The 21,703-nt window shown below is 35.5% G+C and overlaps 1 protein-coding gene across 1 annotated transcript; it reads right to left on the bottom strand.

Annotated features, from left to right (window-relative positions):
* Positions 1–6,609: 6,609 nt before the first annotated feature.
* LOC112732843 (uncharacterized) lies at positions 6,610–8,806 on the bottom strand. The gene is made up of 6 exons (XM_025781651.1): positions 8,443–8,806; positions 8,152–8,339; positions 7,728–8,067; positions 7,346–7,636; positions 6,781–7,247; positions 6,610–6,624 (listed from the first exon to the last, which is right to left on the bottom strand). Exons 1-6 carry the CDS (start codon positions 8,804–8,806, stop codon positions 6,610–6,612), a joined length of 1,665 nt encoding a protein of 554 aa, XP_025637436.1.
* Positions 8,807–21,703: the final 12,897 nt, after the last annotated feature.

Raw genomic sequence — 21,703 nt, 5'->3', positions numbered from 1 at the left:
TTTAGTGCAAGAAGAGTGGATTAGGAAGTTTTGAAGGTTAGACTCCATTGTTAAAACTAATGTTGCACAGAGGAGAACTATGAATGAAGGTTTTGGCATAGGGAGTCCAAAAAATTACAACTACAGTAAAAATCATTATCAAGATGGTAGAAGTTATGGCAATTTTTTTTGAGATAGAAGTAGAAGATATGGTGCACCCAAAGGTAGAGGCAGAACCTATTTAGAGAGGCCTACATGTCAAGTATTTGAAAAATATGGTCATTCAGTTGCTGAATGTTGGCATAGATTAACGAAAAATTCACTCTCTCTGGTTCTCAACACAGATCACAAGCCAATTTGACTACAATTGAGGCATTTGATCATTTGTTGCTCAATCAACTGTCTTTGATCCAAATTGGTACCTTGACTCTGGTGTTATGCATCATATGACGTCAAATGCTTCTCGACTGGAAGAATATACATTTTATAGAGAAAATGAACAAGTGCAAGTTGGAAATGGTAATGCCTTGGTAATCTCTAATATTGATAGCTCTTTGTTCAAACCATTTTCTTTTTCGCATACTTTTAAACTGTATAAACTGATGCATGCGCTTGATTTCACAAAGAATTTACTTAGTGTGCATAAATTTGTGACTGACAATAGAGCATGGATAGAATTTCATGCTGATGGTTATTATGTAAAATGTCAGGATTCAAAGAAAACTCTTTTCTGAGGATCAGTTGATCATGGACTTTACTCTTTCAGTCTGAATAAAAGTCAAATCTCACACACTGCACACATCACTACTGTCTATGATGATGCTGCATTCAAGATTTGGCACTTGAGATTAGGGCATCCTTCTATAGATGTTTTGTCTAGAATCTTAAAATCCTGTAACATTTCTTTCAAACACCCAAATTCTATTTGCAGTTTTTGTTGTTTAAGTAAATCATAACAGCTTACATTCCCTGATTTAATAACCAAGTTCAATAGTCTATTATAGCTTGTATATACTGATATTTGGGGCCTAACCCCTGTACCAATAATAAATAGTGTTCGGTACTACTTACATTTCATTGATGCTCACACTATATTTACTTGAATTTATTTATTTCATCACAAATTATGAGTGCACACTATTTTTATGTATTTTAAGAAAATGGATGAGCTCTAATTAGGTGTTAAAATTAAAGAAATTCAGTCTGACAATGCAAATGAATATGTTGCTTTAATAAAATATTTGAGTTGTGAAGGCATTCAACACAGGTTTTCTTACTCGTATGTTTATCAGCAGAACGACACAGCAGAGCGCAAAGATAAGCATATCACCACAATGAAGTTGACACTTTTGGCTGAAGCTGGTCTTCCTAAGAATTTTTGGGAGAGGCATTTGTGACAGCTGCTCAGCTTATTAATTTACTTCGCACTTTAGTGCTAAATTTTGCCTCACCATCCTAGAGACTATTTGGAAAAGCTCCATCTTATGTTTAAGGTATTTGGCTGCCTATGCTTCGCTCACACGAGGCTATACAACAAAGACAAGATGAAATTTTGATCAGAGGCCTGTGTTTATCTAGGACTAGCCCCACATTATAAGGGATTCAAGTGCCTCACCAAAGTCGGGTAAGATCATCACCATAAATGTTGTGTTTGAAGAAAGAGTATTTCCCTTCAAAGAAGAGAGTTATGGCTTCACATTCACAACAACTACTCCGACAATTCCAACACAACAACATTCAGTGCCTCCAATTCCATTAATACAGCCCCTACCTCCAATCCTTACGCCAACTACACAAATCAATCCACCTATACCTACACTACTACCCGAACCAGTAACAACCATTGTAGACCACCACAAACCCATGAAAATTCAACACTAGATCCATTCACAATCAACCCTGCTCCAATCACTACCTCTCTTCCTACAATTCCTCAACCTACAACCAACACACACCCAATGCAAACAAGATTAAAGACTGGGAACAACAAACCCAAAACCTTCACTTGCATCACAAAACCTCTTGAACCAAAGTCACCAAAGGAAGCATTGACTATTTCTCATTGGAAACAAGCCATGGATAAAAAATATGCAGTGTTGATAAGAAATAACACTTGGGACATTGTTGAGCTTCCTCCAAACCGTTGAGTAATAATACCTAAGTAGGTGTTTAGGGTTAAATATTACCCGAATGGCTCCATTAACAGGTACAAACCAAGGCTCGTTGCTTTTGGCTGTCACCAAAGGCCTGGTTTCAACTTCAAAAAAATATTCAGTCTTGTAATTTGTCCAATGACAATTAGAATTTTGTTGACTTTTGCCCTGTCAAAGGGCTGGCCAATCAAGCAAATTGATATTAATAATACATTTTTGAACGGGGAGTTGTAGGAAGTTTACATGAAGTAGCCATTTGGATATGAAGCTGGAAATGATAAAATGGTGTGCAAACTAATTCGATCCTTGTATAGGCTGAAGCAGGCACCCAAAGCATGGTTCACTAAGCTCACTAACTCTCTTGTTAGCTTTGGTTTTGCAGCTACCAAATCAAATGCTTCTCTTTTTCACAGAGCTGAAGGTAACTCTACAATTTTCTTACTTGTGTACGTGGATGACATTATCGTAACGAGTAGCTTAGTTGTTGTGATTTCAGACCTAGTTAAAAGCTTAAATGCTTGATTTTCCCTCAAAGATTTGGGGGATCTTCATTATTTCTTAGGGATTTAAGTGAGGCTAATCCTTGATGGTCTCTTACTCACACAATATAAGAATATTCTTGATGTGATAAAGAAAGCTGGTTTAGAAGATTGCAAGTTATTACCAACACCTATGCCATCAATTCTTAGATTAACCTCCACTAATGGTGAACCTTTTGAGAATCTTAGCCTCCATAGATCCATCATTGACAGTCTGCAATATATCACTTTTACTTACTCCAAATTGGCTTTTACAATTAACAAAGTGTGTTAATTTATGCAAGCGCCAACTGAATTCATTGGGAAGCTGTCAAGTGCATTCTACGGTATTTACAAGGCATCAGCACCTTGGGATTGCATCTCCAAAAAGCCTCAAATTTTAGCATTTCAAGGTATACCAACTCAGACTTGGCATTTAATGTGGAAGACAAAAAATTCACAGCAGGTTTCTGTGTTTATATGGGTCTGAATCTCATTTATTGGTCATCAAAGAAGCAAACTTCGGTCTCTCGTTCTAGCACCAAAGCTAGATACAGAGGATTTTGTAATCTTGCCACTGAACTATTGGCGATCAAGAAGCTTCTGCTTGAAATCAACATAAGCCTACCAGTACCGGTGATTCACTATGACAATCAGGGAGCAGTACTACTGGCAGCCAATTTGATTCAGCACTCTCGTTCAAAACACTTTGAAATGGATGTCTATTTTTCTAGAGACCATGTTGCCAAGGGGACTCTTCGAGTGCAACATATCCCAGGTGATTTCCAAGTTGCAGACATTATGACTAAAGCTATATCTTCGAATAAGTTCTTTGAATTTAGAGACACTCAGGTTGCAAAGTTTTAGCAACTTGAATTTAAAGGGGGGGGGGAGGGAATTAGTTAGAAACTAATTATTGTTAATAAGGATAAATGTCAATTGTAACTAATAGTAGTTAGTATTGTGACTGGTACAGTAGGTAAACCAAATCCAACTATATATACACACTCATGTAATTGATTCATGTGTAATGAAATCATTCTCTCACTTTCTGAATTCTGATCCCAATTCTCTCTAATTTCAAGCTCTCAAGTGTGGAGTCTAGTACCTTTCAGTTACAAAATTCACTCCATCACCTTTTTATGTTTTTCAGATACATATATTGATTCGAATCCTAATCCCTTGGCTCTTTAGTAGATATCAGTTGTTCGGTGAGCCTTTAACTTCTAAGGGCCATAAAATTATATTGTATTTTTTTAATCTCTTATTAACTTTATTTATGTTCTATATATCACAAGCAGAATCTACTATATATATATATATTGTATAAAAATTTCGTATCAATGATATATAATAAAGTTAGCTTAAACTACATGTTTTAAAGAGGTATCAGACTTGCCAAGAGAATCATTTTTTATATGTCAGTCATTGCCTAAATCGAGCTGTGATATTGTCCTTTCCTAGAAAATAGAGTGTAATTTTACTTCATTAATTTTCTCAATTTAGAATATCATTTTCTGATGCCTTTACATTACTGGTGTCATATCAAAAATAATATTTTCGATAAATTATTATTGATATAAAAAAATAGGACATTATGTCGAGAGTTTTTATTTTTAATATTAGGATAGATTGTGGGTAATACCTAAAAATGAGACTCCGAGTATGTTATACACGGATATGGGTTTCATAATTGGCGTATTCAGAAATCGTTAATAATAGCGTTTTGTATTAGGAGAGAGAGTGTGGAAAGAAAAGTTGGAGGCGTTGGATCAGGCGAGAACGGCTAGGATCAATAAACAAAATGAGGGTACCGATTTCATGGGGGTGAACAGAGAGACAGTGGATAGCAGCTGTAAGATGGGCGATCTACGGCTGGGAAGCATGAAGAAAATCGGTAATTCCGATTTGATGTTGTGTCCACGTGGTTCGCATGCGGTGAGTCCCTGTGTGGTCCGTGACTCCTCTCTCCCTAGACGCTCTCACTCATCATTGAAAAGACTAAAACACCAAAATACAAGTGTGTGTTAACTCTGTGCTCTCTGCTTCGGTTCCTTTTCTTTAAGTGCCATTGTTTCCATATGAAGGTTGCTTGTTTTGTGGAACTCCAGATTTATCTTTTTCAAGATGGGGAAGAAAAAAATTTCAATGGATAAACATATTATGATATATCTTGATCATCTTCTATATGTAAGTTATTTTTTTTTCCTATAAAATTATTTATAATGTTAACATCAATTATAAGTTGTTTAAATGAACTTAGTGCTATTATAGAGTAAAAGTTAGTTATAATAATAGATTTGAGTGTAATAAGTTAATGTGAATATGATAGTTAATCTAAATAAATACGTGAGTATTCTGTTTTTAAGAGTTTAGTGGCTTTTTTATTTTTTTAATTATTATTATTATTATTATTGAGATAGTGATATATTTACATGATAGTGTTATTATACTGATAGTGTTATTATGGAGTAAAAGTCAGTTATAATAATAGATTTGAGTGTAATAAGTTAATATGAACATGATAGTTGGTCTAAATAAATATACGAGTACTTTGTTTTTAAGAGTTTAGTGGCTATTTTATTTTTTAATTATTATTATTATTATTATTATTATTATTATTATTATTATTATTATTATTATTATTATTATTATTATTATTATTATTATTATTGAAATAGTTATATGATTACTGATAGTGTTATTATAGACGAAAAGTTGGTTATAATAATTGATTTGAGTGTACAAAGTTAATATGAACATGGTAGTTAGTCTAAATAAACATTTGAGTACCCTGTTTTTAAGAGTTTAGTAGCTATTTTATTTTTTAATTATTATTATTATTATTGAGATAGTTATATGTTTACATGATAGTGTTGTTATACTCATAGTGTTATTATGGAGTAAAAGTCAGTTATAATGATAGATTTGCGTGTAATAAGTTAATATAAAATGATAGTTAGTCCAAATAAACACGTGAGTACCTTGATTTGAGTGTACAAAGTTAATATGAATATGGTAGTTAGTCTAAATAAATATTTGAGTACTGACTATTTTATTTTATTATTATTATTATTATTATTATTATTAATTTAATAGTTATAACTATGTGTTGATTATTTCTGTCAGGGTTCTAGAGTAATTGGACTGAGACACTTGTATGATCCAGAACCATATGATCGAAGAATAGAGCCCTATCTAAGAGCTGCTGGCTTTTACAATGTGTCTCAGATTCGAAAAATTCCAGGACAAACGGCCTTGATAAATGCCTTGGTAGAACGGTGGAATCCAGTGACTCATACGTTCCATCTCTTTATAGGTGATGTACTATCACTTTTGAAGATGTAGCTTTAATACTTGGGTTTCAAGGAACTAGGCTACCAGTTACAGAGCCAACCAGTAGTAATCACGGATCCATAGTGCAAGAATGTCTGATGAACTTTGGAGTTGCCCCAACAGTGAGTGAATGCAGAGGTAGCTTTATCAAGCTAACATGGTTGCGTAATGTTAAACATGGAATAATTTTGAGTACTCATGAGGCTATGGAGCGTTATACCAGGTGTCACATTATGTCGCTATTTGGTACCACGTTATTTGCTGACAAATCCGGTGCGGGGTGCATTGAAAATTTCTACCCTTCCTCCATGATATTCCTAGAATCAGGATATATAGTTGGGGATCAGCTTGTCTTGCCCACTTGTATAGGTCTCTGTGTAGGGCCACGCAATATGATTGCAAAGATTTGGATGGGCCTTTAGCACTGTTGTACGTATGTGCTTGGGAACGGATGCTTTTCCTTGCACAAATTTGCCGTCCCCCGACTTTCCTGTTAGCTTGTCAGTATGACCTCTAAGGATATTCATTACTGATGTTTTATTAATTGATTACGTAAATGCATTATATTGATGTAACATTATTCAATCACAGGTGGAATGAGTGGGATGCCCCTTCGATAGAGTTTACACGGTGGACACCTGCACATTTTAGGCAGATGCTTGATAACATTACAAATGCTAATGTAAGTCACTATTATTGCTTATGTTTCATTCGTCTCTCTAATTTTATACCATGAGTTATTTTCATTGGTTTGCACAACATGCAAAAACGTGACGACATGGAAAGCGATCTACCTGAAAATAACCACAGTCGCAGTGCCTACATCGCAGGTCTACCGCATACTCAACACCGCTGTGAATCTCCCACACCTCGAAAACCTCATTCTGCCTATCGAAGCAACTAACCATGATGTTTCCAGCCATAATCAAATTTTGCTGAATTTTTTCGGTCATTGTTTCGGAGAATAAGTGTCCGGCTCGAACACGAGTCTCAGTGTCATCCCTTTTCCTTGTGAAAAACTCATTCAGTCTATAAAAAATCGCCTTTACAAATGCTGTGACGGAAAGATTGTGTGCACCCTTCAACACCCCATTGATGCACTCCACTAGATTTGTCATCATATGACCCCATCGATGGCCACCATCATATGCCAAAGAGTGTTGCTGACGGAGAATCTGATCTAGCCAGCGAGTGTATGCCTCACCCCGACTGTGCAACCTCTGGTAACGGATTTCGTATTCATCCACCGTCCTAGAATAGCCTGGAAACAAGATACAATGAAAACGCACAACGATAACCACCATTGGAAACATAACCACAATATGCATAAAATATTATATAGAACACATTGTTAATTACCTATGTTCACCACAATCTTTTGCATGAACGGTGCCTTGAACTTCCTCAAGAAGTTGGATGCTATGTGCCTAATGCAAAATATGTGTATGGCCCTTGGTGGCTCCCATGCTACTTCACAACGAGAAACTGCTGACCTAATAGACTCGTGTCGATCAGAGATAAGTCCTACCCCATCCTTCGTCACCACATGGGTTTGCAAATGGCGAAGAAAAAAGAACCATGCATCTAGTGTCTTACCCTCTACAAGCGCAAAGGCAATTGGCACAATATTGTTGTTTCCATCTTGAGAAACTGCGACCAGCAACGCTCCTTTATATTTTTCCATACAAGTGGGTGCCATCTACCTGTACAACCGGCTTGCAGTGCCTAAATGCTCTTATACATGGATAGAAACTCCAGAAAACTCGGTTTAGAACCCTGACATCCTGAGCCAATTCATTCCCGCGGTAGCAAGGTAACGTTTCATATTCAATGGCTGTTGATGGCTCTTTCTTCACCATTGCCTCAAACCATGTGGGCAACGCTTTATAAGAGGCTTCCCACCCTCCAAAAATTTTTTCAACTACCTTCTGCTTAGCCAACCATGCTTTGCGATAGCTAATCGTGTAGTTAAACAACGATTGGACATCTGCAATCACTGATCGCACCTTTATGGATGGATCGGCCTCTACCAATGGCTTAATTGCTTCTGCAATAGTGTCTGAGTCCAACTTCGAATGATCCTAAGAAATAGTGGCTCTAGTACAAGTATGGCTGCCATTGTATCATCTAATCTCCCAATAATACTTTTTTCGCATCATGCTAACCTTGATAAGCCAATCACAACTTTGCCCATATTGCACACATTTTGCATAAAATGTTGTCGGCTCAGACTCAAAAACCCGATAATCAACACCTCTGTGAATGGTATAATCTTTAACTGCCTTTATCACAGCCTCTCTAGAATTAAATTCCATCCCTATAACAAATTCGCCATCTTCGACCATAGGTGGATCTGCAGTAACACCGCCAACCTATATTTACACAGTGCATAATATTAATACACAAACATAATATTTAAAGTACTAATCCAAATATGGTGTGATGCAACTACAAACCTGCATTAGCAAACTCTGAAAATTCTGGAGCATTCATGGCATCGAGATCTAAAGCGCGCATGAAAGATGGTTCTTCGAATGGATGCTCACTCGCTAGTGCATTTGCAACGTCTTCTACGTCTGACTCAATGGTGCAGTCCTCTTGTTCCTCGTCTGCATTCGGCTCAACGAAATCGTAATTGCCTTCATATTCCTCTTCGCTATCACCGTTATAACTTTTCCAATCAAAATCATGATCATGTTGTTCCACCGTATTCGGTAATTGGTCGAACTCCACATACAGCTCAATAACAGGCACTTGTGATTGGACTTGATAGTAAATTGAGAATATCTCTTGCAGACTTGTGTCATCATTGATGCACATCGCATGAAATTGAACGAACCCACAGAATACTAATATAGGTCATCTGTACAAAATATTTGTCACCCTCTTTAGCATATGAGGATCTATATTTTGACAAATATAACTCTTAAATTCTTCGAACGACACCATAAAAGAAAAAATAGATATACAAGGATTATTACACATAAATATCACACCTTCAGCTGTTTCGAATAAAATTTGACCATTATAATAAATTTTAAAACTAATATTATTATTTATTTTTGTGATCACGAAAATTATATTTCTATTATAATTTTTAACACGAATTAACGAAATATCATTGTATCAAAATGAAATAACTATATAACCAAAATAAACAAAAAAAATTTACCCAAAAACAAACAACAACAAAATTGCTTGCACACAGAAAAGAAGAGAAACAATAAGAAGAATAAGAAGTAGAAGAAGAGCATTAGAAAGAGAAAAAGAGATAGAGAATTGCAAGACATTACATTCACGCACGCACTTTATATTTAGAGAAGTTAATAAACAAATCGTTACTCACGTTTATGAATTAAAAATTTCAAAATTAATAAAAAATGAAATCGGCACTAACGATTTCATGTTCTCATAGATTCAGAACGTATTTTTGTCTTACTTAAAATTATAAGTCCCATTTTCTATATTTTTTGTCCTATTCAAAAATCATTAGTCTCATTTTTATAGCATTTTATCCATTCTAAAATCGTTAATAACGATTTCTTGTTGTATTTTCTCAATTCCCATATCAGTGCATTACACTAAATTAGCATAATATTCCCGTATTATACTCATGCTTTGATAATATCTAAAAATTGGCCTTATTATTTGAACTTCCGTGATCAAGTTCAAGTTCAAGTATAAAAAATGTACTGCTTTGTTGGTCAATCTTCAAGTGTGAAAAAGAACCAATTTTAAAAGCGGTTACAACAGTTATTGAATTTAAAATAAGTTTCAATGTAAGAATAACTCTTCAACAAAAACTCACAGATAAACTATGACAAAGAATCATGGCTTTGTCTTTGGTGGGAAAAGTATAATCAGGACCATGGTGGACCAGATGGAAAGATGCCGTTTGGGTGGCTGGGATTGAATCCGTACATCAATTCTTGGAAATGCTAAATTTGACCCTAAGTTTAATAAAATTGTAGACCGGTTCTGCATGGTTTGGTTCGATTTTATGCATAAAACCCGGTTCGATTGTTTTTTGGACAAACTGGGCTACATTTATTTGTTCATGATGGGCTTTGGAATGTTGGCTGCCCTCTTCCCCCCAAAAAAGTTGACAATACAAAACCCATCTCCCAAAAAGCACCGATGATCACGACGGATGTTCTAATGGTCGTCGTCCTCAGTTTGACGATCAAATGGAAACGACATTGGACAGGTCTTCGGTGCAACGCCGGCCACTAAGAGAGAGCTACCTATGCGCAGCGATGAAGGATGCGGAAATTGGTCTGCGAGGGGAAATAGAGACGAGATTTGGTGAGGTGAGGCATGGGCGCAACGCCAGCCACTTACGAAGAAACGGACCACCTTTTTTTGTTCAATTTAATGTTTGGAACGCGAGCTTTTTTTCCCCATTCCAAAAAAAAAATTCACACACAACTATCAATCTATCACTGACGTTGTAGTGGTCATCATTCACATAGCGGTGATGAAATGGAGACGCGGTTTAGCGAGTATGCAGCGCAACTGCGAGAGGGTTCGAGGTTGGAAGATTGAATGCAGGAGGTTCCCGAGGGTCTTCAACAGTGGCGACGACGACAACTAGTTAGTGGTGCAAATCTTGGATGATGGAGAAGGAAATGGGTCTGACATGGGAGATAGGAAATAGAACACGGCCACTCCTAAGACACAGCGACACGATGAAGATGCTATCTCGCGAAATGGTGTTGGCAAGAAGAAGTTCGTAATGGTCGTCGGTAATTGGCAGTGGCAATAGAGGTGGAAACGAAGATGCAAGACTGTCGTGTTTTAGAGAAAGCCTTTTTTTTTTGGATAGGTGGGAAATTGTTTGGTGATAGGGAAGTTGTTGGTTTTGGGTTCGATGTCGCCATGGGCCTGGACTCTTGTCGAAAAAAAAAATACCAAATACTATGTCATTACCTTAATAATGCTACCTAGATCCTCCTGTAGAACTGGTCAAGTAGTAAAAAAAAAGTAAAGTAGCACTTCTACATGGACATGTACCTGTAAAACCTTGATGCAGATGCAAATGTTGTACAAATCTATCGCAAGTGATTTCAAGATTAACCTTAAATTGGGAGCTGGTGTATGAGAAACATTTGTTTGTCCTTATTAAGCCGTTTTAATTACAGCACAGTGAATGCAGAGAACTAATAATGGAGAAATCCATTGAAGTAAATCAGTACTAGTCAGTGTAACGTAAGAAGGTTGCAGATGGAGTTCAGTTTGGTTAGCAAGCTGGGACGCGATTTAGGTCGTAACAGCAGCCGTCCGCCACTACATGCGGACGACACCCCAGGCGTAGTTGGTTAATAGTAAGTGTGTGAAGAAACACAGTCTATTTTCAAAGAGCGATACAGTATTATCCACAAAATACAAGAAACTTGGTCTATTGTTTTCCCAGGAATTAGCACATCAAGTAACAGAATTCGCAAAAAGTGGTACACACAAAGTTCATAGGCAAAATACATGTCTGGTTAACAACATAAGGATAGCAAAAAGGGTCAGGAGCTTGCAGCATCATTGCGACATCGGACCTGCAGTACTGTGACTGGCTCAGTTGACATGACCTCAAAGATCCCCACACCTCCGGGCTTGAATTTTCACAGTCTAACAAAGTCTGCCCAGCCTCCGGAGATGACCCTGAAGCTACCGTCTCGCTTGCCACTAAATCTGGTGTAGGTTGCCTCGACCTCAATGTGTCCGTGTGACAGGAAGAGCGTGTGTCTCTGACCAGTGAAATGGCTCAGATGAGGGACATTTAGCTGATTGTAGCATAGCAGCAGATCATTAACAGAGAAAAAAACTTAATGCTGAAGACACGTACAAGAAAATGAATTTGTGTGCCTTACCAACAGGTGAGAGTGCAAGACGCGGTTAGTGAGGTCCATGACAAAGAATGGCCATTTGGTCTTGTGCGTCTGGGCTATCGCTTTCGTCTTGTGTGAGGAAGGATTGTTGATACAGCAGGCACGCCAGTAAGTACCTTTCGCTTCGTACGGAGGCTCCTTTGACAGTCAAGGATGGTATGTGTTTTCGCGTCCACCGAAGTCAAAGATACGCACTTGGAATTCAGAATTCCCCTTGTGCTTGAAAAGAAGTATGGAGTCTAAATTAATTTGGTACGTCCGGCAGAACTCTGGCCAACCACGGGTCAATGCGATGTTGCCATTTTGTTGTTGTTCCCAGAAGCACCGATGGCCGATACACCTACCGTCAGGGACCATCAGTGTCATGTACGGGGCCTCGCTCGGGAGTTTGTCTGGACCGATCGGGAGGGCCTGCGAAAGAACAGGAAAGTGTTGGCCAACACATTGATCATTCAGGAAGTAATAACATTGGGTGTCCTGTGATGTATGTCTCGGGGGGGGGGAGGGCTTACCAGTTTGAAGCTTGGGGGCCATATTATTGGCTTCAGAAAACGCAGTGGGCAGTGTTGCTGGTTTCGTTGAAGGTCTGTTGCAGGCCACTTACCCTTGTTCCTGGATGAAGACATGATAACCTGTTACAGTACAAATACCAGCACTGAGAGTCGTAATCTAGAGGTGGTTATAGTATTTCAAACAACAGCACACAATATTGGAGAAACGTTATTGACTTTTCTAATAGTTAAACACTATCAAAAATTGAATGATCCGAAAATATCGTTAGGGTTTAGGGTTTCATCTGAGAAGGGAAAAAAATGGAAGCGAACAACAGAAACATGTGCAAAAGCTTTGGAATGTAAAACAAGGGGTTCCATAGTGAGTCATTTTTCTGCTAGTTGAACTCGGTGGTTCTACACAAGAATCGCGAAGTAAAACAAACAGGCAGGCAGGCAACGGGACTAAGGAATGATAAAAACCGTCAAGATTGCATGTTAGATGAAACTTGCAGAGAAGGTAGCCGGCGCAGGATAGTGGAACAAAGGCAAGGGTTCAGCAAACAGTGGTGAGCTTTATGTTGAGTTACGAAATGCTGCAGAGATATACACACTATGATGGGGTTCAACGAGTTGGTGTTATCCTTTGCGATCTCGCCTCGTTTCACGTGCCATTAACGTGTCGTGGACGTTTCGCGGTCTAGACGTTACTGGACGGAAGTGACAGCTGACGTGAACCACTGCGTGCTGCCATCAGACGAGGCTGATTACGGAGACACAGTCACTGTAACATATAATTATATACGGATGGTTCAGGTACAGCCCTAGCATAGGGACGCTTCTAATTTTTTGTTCATTTTACCGGACCACAGCGTCGTAACGTTCGTTCTATTAAGTGTTCTTGATCACCTTGTTGTGACCGTTGCAGCGGGCTCGTTGACAAGGCACCTACAGGATGCGGTCGACTCCCTCGAGAATCGTGTCATCGAACTAGAAAGGGATACGAATGAGCGCTTGGATCAGGCGGCAGAACTGCTCCGTCAGTTTGCCGACGTTTTATCGCATGCAAAAATTACGAAATAGTCCTCCCGTTGATGGCGTCGTGCCGTCCCGGCGTTGGGAGGGACGTGCCGATGAAGATCACCGGGAAAACGGCACCCGTTTGCCAGTCATGACTGTGCTGGCTACTGGAACGTTGTTTTGAATGTACGTTGTAATTCGGCTCGTTATGTTGTACTGTTAAAACTGTTTGTATATTGCTTCTAAGAAAAACTGGTGTTATTGAGGGAAAAGCGGCCAGGCAACGAAAACCCACATTTGCAGAAGCGGAGAAACGAGGCTGGAATTTATGGGGGCGGATCCCCGACGTCGCCGGGGAGTTCGTTTTTTGCCGTGTGTGGGCACTGTGCAAGCGCCTGCGTGGATTATGTTATGTTGGGTACGTTTGGCAAACACGCTGTGGAGGGATATTCCGCATCCGTACGATTAATAAAATGGAGTAAACGTTGCGGGGTTCGTTTAATTTTTTTGTTTTATGTCGTGAATTAAACTATCCAGAACAAAATGGAGTATACGATGCGTGCACTATACACCATCTCACCTTTGCTAGATTGTAGCAGTGAGGGGCGCGGCTGTGCATCATGATGGGTCTGAGTACCTGACCATCTTGCTCCGCGTATGGCAACAGGGAGCCATCACTCACGCCACGTCAGGAAACAGTTAATTAACAATTTAACATCGTTTTTAGACGAATAACAAAAAATTAGGTAACAGTAAATTCGATTTTATGCCAGTTTCAAATAACTAGGGCGATTGAATTGGGAAGAGTTACGAAACAATGTCCACGGAAATTTTTTTGTATTTTTTCGCTTGATTTCTGAACATGGCGTTGTGCCATTAATCCGACCCGGGCCGAAACATCAGCGACAATTCGCCCCGTAGCCCAACCCAATCCCCGGCATTATCGGACGGTAAAGACCTCATTGACACCGACAAAGCGTACCTGTGAATCTCGTTGCCCTGTGTGGTCCATTTCCTTCCCTTATTGTGAACCTCGAGACAGCCAGATCTCGATCTGTGCTTCCGCGCCGTTCAATACCGTGTTCTCCTCCGTCGTGCACCGCCGTCTCCGTGCAGGTTGACTAAACGAACCTTCACACTGACCCCAACACAGCTTTCACCTACCTATTAATGGAGTTTGGGGCTTTAGGTTAATAACGGATTCTCGTCTCCCCCTCCTTTTGGTTGTTTCTGAATTCCATCCCCAACCACTACTTTTGATTATTTGTGAACCGGCCCCAATCTTTTCCGAAAATTGAATTCATTACCTGGTCCACCAAGGTCTTGAATATACTTTTCCCACCGTAAAAACGTCAAAAAATCATTAATGATAGATGAGTGACTACACGTAAGTTATATGTGGTTATAGATATTGTTTCTTTTATTTGGACATAATTGTAATTTTTAATTTTTAGAATTTTCTATAAATAAAAATTTTAAAATAAAAAAATTGAAATTATTTAGCAAAATATTCTAAATATCACACTCAAATGTTCTTCCACTTCTTATTTTTTATTCATTTATATTTTTTTTATTTTGTCTGTAATTTTTAACTTTAGGATTTTGTGAAATTTATTATCTATCTATTGCAACTTCTTCCAAATTCTACTTGTCTTTCTCTTCTTAAATTTTTAGGATTTTTTACTTAAATAAATTTTATAGAACCCAAATTTACTGGATTCCCCTAAAATGAGATCTGCAACGTGATTATCCTCTTCCTATTATTATATAAATCGTCCTAAGCTGTGTAGGATTAAATAAAACGTAAACCATTTCAGCCTGGAACGATTAATGCATGATCTGGTAAGGAAAACAAATAGTACATTGTGCGAGGGTCCCTAGAGTTAAAAAGAGAACGTAAATCGTTCCAGGCTGGTAGATTTAACATGTTGTTGGGCTAAACCTCATTGGGCTGCCACGATTTACACACAAAAGAGACTCTACTTACCCTGGCGCGATTCACGTGTTACTTGGTAACACAAACTGGGTTGGGACGATTTATGCTTGCAATGTTGTTAAGTTGATTGCATGGCAAAATTAATTATGTTAATATGTTAGATCATATAGTGTGTTGGATTATATAGTATATGCTTAGTATGCAATTTAGAATAACTTTGAATGAAGACGTTGTGCGATGGTGGATTTAATGATTTAGGGTGTATGTAGTTTAGCATAAGACGTTAGAAATCAGGCTTCTTAATAGCTTAGTTAACACTCTTACTATAGAATGATGGTTGTATAATAGGGTACTTTTATTTATAATATTTTAATTTAAATTATATCTATTTAAATTTTAACTTAAAAAATAAAAATATACTTTTTATAATTTCAATTATTGATTTCATTGAGAAGATTAAATTAAATTAAAAAAATACTAACAAATTATAATAAAAGAGTACTAAATTTTAATACATAAATTTAAGTTTTTTCTTTAAAAAAAATGTCAAAAAGTGTTAAAAAATATTAATTTTGCATAATATAAATTTATGTTGTTAAGTAACATAAATTTAAGTTTTTATAAAATTTTTAGTATTTGTTGTTTATATAATTTTTTTAATCATTTTTATTAATGCATATTTTTTATAGAATTTTTTTTGTCATTTTTTATTTGACTTCATATAAATTTTAATTATTAATTCTATTAAAAAAACCAAACTAAATAAAAAAAATACTAACAAATTATAATAAGAAGAATACTAAATTTTAATACATAAATTTAAGTTTTTTTAAAAAAATGTCAAAGGGTGTTAAAAAATATAATTTTGCATAATATAAATTTATGTGGTTTTGAGTAACATAAATTTAAGTTTTTATAAAATGACAAATAAAATTTTATAAAAAATATGTATCAATAAAAATGATTAAAAAAATCATATGAACAATGAATACTAGAAATTTCATAAAAACTTAAATTTATGTTATTCAAAATAATATGAATTTATATTATTTAAAATTATATTTTTTAACACCTTTGACTTTTTTAAAAAAAAAACTTAAATTTATATATTAAAATTTACTCTTTTTATTATAATTTGTTAGTATTCCTTTTTTTAATTTAATTTAATCTTATTAATGAAATTAATAATTGAAATTATAAAAATTATATTTTTATTTTTTAAGTTAAAATTTAAATAGATATAATTTAAATTAAAATATTATAAATAAAAGTATCCTATTATACATAAATAGTGCCAGGGTGAGTAGGGTCTCCTTTGTGGGTAAATCGTGGCGGCCCAATGAGATTTAGCCCAACAACATGTTAAACCTACCAGCCTGGGACTATTTACGTTTTCCTTTTAACTCTGAGGTCCTGACACGATTTACCCTTTGTTTCCCTTGCATTAATCGTTCTAGACTGGAATGGTTTACGTTTTATTTAATCCTACACAGCCTAGGACGATTTATATAATAATAAAAAGAGAATAATCACGTTGCAGATGTCATTTCAGGAATCCAGTAAATTTGGATTCTATAAAATTTATTTAAGTAAAAAACTCAAATTTTTATTGATATACTCTGCCTCGTCTACTTACGAATATTTAAAAAATCGATCATTGTTATCGACCAATTAAAAAACAAAAGTTGGTAAAACACCGGGTCTCATCACAATGTAACGCAAGTAAGCCTCAAACCCATAATGTAGACAATAGGAGAAATAACTTTTTCCATGATGCTATCCGAACCAGGCTTTGGTTAAAGGACAAGTCTTTTTTTGAGCTTTTAATTTTGTGGACGGAGGGAGAAGTCTGTCGTGTATTTGTTTAAATGAAACTCCAGTTGTAATGTACATTTTTGGTGGTTTTTCTTTTAGAAAATGCACTTTTTGTGATTTAGATTTTACATAATCCATATATTTTGGGCTGAATATCCATCTAGAAACCCATTTCTCAATATAACAACCTTCTATACAAAACTAAAGGCCCAAACTAGAAAACAACATATAGTCGAAATTAACTGAAACAAAAATAAACTCCGACAAGAGATAAAAGTTCATCACATCTACAAAGAAGCAAATAATAGTGCTCATTGGCTGGCAACGCATAATTTTTTTTTTTTTTTGGTCAGGATTGGACAACTTCTAATTCTAGATACTTCAAATAGATTGGACAACTCCCAATCCTAAGTACAAGTATAACACACACCCACACATTTCTCATATATTTAGTTCAAATGGATTGGGCAACGCATAGTTTGAGAAAACCTTCAGGCTTTTTATTTTTAGATCTTCCTCCTATTGAATTAAGTACAAAATTGATAGCTGATGCTAATGGGAAAAATCCCACGAGATGTAAAAGTGATGTAATTTTGTCTCTGTTTTTGGACTTAGGCCTCTCCAATATACCAAAAAAAAAATCCCAGACTCAAAGTTTTACGTCCAACCAATTGCATTTGGAAGCTTAATTAATTATTCCTTAACAAAAGTTTTTTTTTTGACGGAATGAATTATTGTTTATTTAACATTTTATTGTAAAATTTTGGATCTGAATTTTTAATTTGTTGTTATAAAAAAATAAATTTTTAATAAATAAAAAAGACCAATATCAGTATTTCTAAAATAATAAATTTATCTTTTTTTTTACATAAATACATGCATCTTTTAAAATTAATGTATTATTAAAATCATTCTATTCAAATTTTAAATTATAGTAATCAAATTCAAAACATAATGTTTCTATTTTTATTTTGAAAAAAATATAATTTTAAATAAATAAATATTATTTTACAATCAGTCACTACCTAATTTAGAATACAAAATCTAAAATAGTATCATTTGAATTTTTCAATTATTATTTTATTATCGAAAATTATATATTTTCATATTCTATACCATTTTTAAATATAATTTAACATATGATAAATAACATAAAAGAATTATTATTCATCTTTATCATTATATATAATGTGTATAACGTATATTCTAATTAATTTAATCGGTAAAGATTTAATTCTACTATATAACTAAAAAAAATATTAAAGCTTAAACAAATGGCATTATAATAAAACTATGGCCCACAAAATAAAAAATACACCTACTAATAAAAAAACAAAAAAAAATCCAAAACCCAACGCATCCCCCCTCCCCCCAATACCCCCTCCTTTGGTGAATTTCATTTCAAATTTGGACCGTAAAGCACAAAACCTCTATTTTTTAGAGTTCAAAAACCAAAACCCCCTTTAAAATCCCATTTCTTCAATGGTGTCGCAGTCGACGTTCGTAGTTGTCGGCGCTGTCGTGGCTTCCTCCTTCCCTATATTCTGAAACCAGAACCTCTCTTCTAGCTTACGTCTTCCATCCTCCCGTGGCATCTTTGTTCGAGGCTTCGAGTTGCTCGGCGTAGTCTAGTCTTCGTCTCGCCACTCGCCGTCATATCTTCGTCGTCATGCTCTCTGTTGAAGGTTAGCGGCATTATAATTTCAGGGTTTTGTGTTGTTTGATGGTTTCCTTTCATGCATTGTTCATTGAATTGAGTCTGTTCTGAATGTGAACCTATTCAAAGGATTGATTTTGGAAAGCTGTTGGTGAAATCTTTTCTGAAGATGAAAATGTTATTATGCTGTTGCTGTGTTTTAATTTTTGTGGCTTCTTTTGAAATATTTATGAAAATCGAGTTGACTATTTGTGAGTCTGCTGTTGTCAACATGTTTTGACTTCAGAATTACGGTGATTATATGATACTGTTTTCAGTAATGCTTCTTGAAGCATTTTTCTTAGCTAATTTGGTTGCCCTAATTTACAGTAAAGTCATATATGTGTGTTCCATACTCTCATAATTCATTCAGTTTAGCTAATTTGGTTGCCCTATTTTACAATAAAGTCATATATGTGTGTTCCATACGCTCATAATTCATTCAGTTGGTAATGTTTCATACCAAATTTATTATAATGGGTTTTGTGTTTTGGTTTTTTTTTATCTAGTTGAAGTCTTACATGTTAAAGAAAAAAATACTATAGTAGACTATAATAGGTTTTGATAATTAACTTTTGGAAACAATTTAGTTTAATATTATTTTAAGTTTTATTAATTTTTAGATGAATTTTTTAGATACAAAATTAAGATATTCAATAATTTTGGGATATCTAATCCGACAACAAAGAGAAAATTTGTCAACTGATGTTGCTGCAGAATTGGATTATTTGGACAGTACACCGACCTCATCGTGCGCAAGGCCATCTTCATCTGGCAATCATGACCCGCAACAAAAATAATGACTTTCAATCATTATTATTAGATAATATTGAATTTAAGTTGTTTTAATTAGTGATTTATGTTTCTTTTCTTGAAATTATCGAATTTTACTTTATATTGAATGATGCACTTATGACAATCTCATTATATATTAAATATGTTTGCATATATATAATTTAGTTTGTTATGTTATTTGTTGTTTTTTTTTTTGGAAGTTCTTTAAATTAATCGGTAACTAATAAATTAAAGTTGAATAAACAAACCGCTATAAAAGAGGCAAAATAATAAAAAAAAAAGCAAAAAAATTAATGGGAATCCGAAATGCAAAACGGCCATTGTCTTCATTTCCCTTTTAGTTAGCGGCGGTTTGCATTGCCGCAAAATGGCCATCGATTTCATTTCAATGCTATTTAACGGCAGTTACCAACCGCCACAAAATTGATATACATTTTGCGAACCTCTATGACAGCGAGTAAAAATCGTCGCAAAATGTAAGAACCGTAATTAACCACTTAATTAAAATCATTTAATTGCCCAAAATAGGTTTCAAAAATTTAGAATATTAATTAGAAGATTTAAATATGATAATTGGACTCAGTAGATTTTTCTGAGTTGAAAAATGTAATTTTTCTGCAGAAAATTGTGTAAAAATGCATACCAGTAAATTAGCCGGCAGTACCGGCTTAGGTCTGTCTGGTACTGCGTGAGAATAATAAAAAATTGTAGAAAAACTTAGGAAAACATTTAGAATTAAAAACCGGGCGCTAATTCTAAAGGTTAGGCCTAAAATTGGGCCAAATAGGCCAAAACGCTAACGGGTTGGACCGAGCCAAAAATGAGCTCAATCCCAACATATATAAGTGTGTAAATGAACTCAAATAAGCTCATAACACATTTGAAACCAAACCCTAGCAGCTGAAAAGAAGAGTGAAGGGAAGACGAAGAAAACTATTCACTTCCTCATTCTTTTGCTCATAACTTGAGCTACGGTGCTCCAATTCGCAAACGGTTTACGGCCACGCGAAACTCTTACCAAGCCCCTCACTTCTAGCTAGGTATTGTAGTAAGTTTTTCGAAAATTCCTGCCCAATTTTCAGCCATTGTGAATTTCAAAATTTTGGATTTTGGTTTGAGTGAATTTTTGTGATTTTGGATGTTTAGACGCACTCTAGCATTTGGTTTCTATTGGGTTTTATCCTAATCAACTGTGGATAAGGTAAACTTGCTTATATCCTTTGTGAAATTGTGTATTTAGGAACTCTAGGTATTGATTTATGGTAAATTAATGTGTATAACTTGGAAAATTTGATTGTTGATACTTGTTGGAGTTGGTTGGTGGATTGGTTGATGCTTGGAGGCTTGATTTGGACTCAAATTTAGTGTGTGGTACATATTGGGAATCGGCCAAGGTATGGTTTCGTTTTCTCTATGTAATATGTAATATTTCTGGACACTTAGGCTAGTGGACCTTAGGATAGGATTGTATTGGTTGTTGAGACTTGTTGAAAGGATGATGTATGATGATTTGATGAATTTTGATAATTTTGATGAACTATGTTGTTATTATTGGTAAATAGTGTTGAAAATTGAGATTTTGGTTGAATGATGCTAATTATGATGATTGGTAATGATAGAATGATATTTGATGAGTGCGTTGGTTGAGAAATGGTGTTAGTATGAGGAATTTGATGAGTGGGATTGAGAATTATGAGGACAATGTATTGTAAGTGAAAATTTGGTAAGAGTGGTGGTTTGAGACAAAATGGTAAGATCTGATGTGAATTGATGTGTGTTGTGGTTTAGAGTTGGTTTGGTTCAAAGTTTTGAAAATTAGAGAACCTTGTTGGATTTTGTGAAACTTGATTTTTACCGAACTTTGGCAGATCATAACTTGAGCTTCAGTTTTTGAAATTGATTGAAATTTATCTTAAATTGAATTTCATTAAAAGATATTTAAATTGATATAAAGTTTGAGGAAAATAGAGTTTTGTAGAGGAAGTTATGAACGTTTAAAGTTTGGTGTTTAAAACTGATTTCTGCAACTTTACAAATTTTACAAGTCTGGCTATTTGGGAGTGCATGCGTATGCGGACACCTTCG

The sequence above is a fragment of the Arachis hypogaea genome, chromosome 13, assembly GCF_003086295.3.
Source record: "Arachis hypogaea cultivar Tifrunner chromosome 13, arahy.Tifrunner.gnm2.J5K5, whole genome shotgun sequence".
Lineage (NCBI taxonomy): Eukaryota > Viridiplantae > Streptophyta > Magnoliopsida > Fabales > Fabaceae > Arachis > Arachis hypogaea.
Note: the sequence above shows the minus strand (reverse complement) of the source record. Positions and strands in the feature narration are given on the sequence as shown.

Coding starts and splice junctions, on each gene's coding strand:
- LOC112732843 (XM_025781651.1), bottom strand. CDS start 8,806: ATGTGCATCAATGATGACACAAGTCTGCAAGAGATATTCTCAATTTAC. Junction 7,637..7,727: donor TTTCTGGAGTTTCTATCCAT/GTATAAGAGCAT, acceptor TGCTGGTCGCAG/TTTCTCAAGATGGAAACAAC. Junction 7,248..7,345: donor AAAGATTGTGGTGAACATAG/GTAATTAACAAT, acceptor TCTTGTTTCCAG/GCTATTCTAGGACGGTGGAT.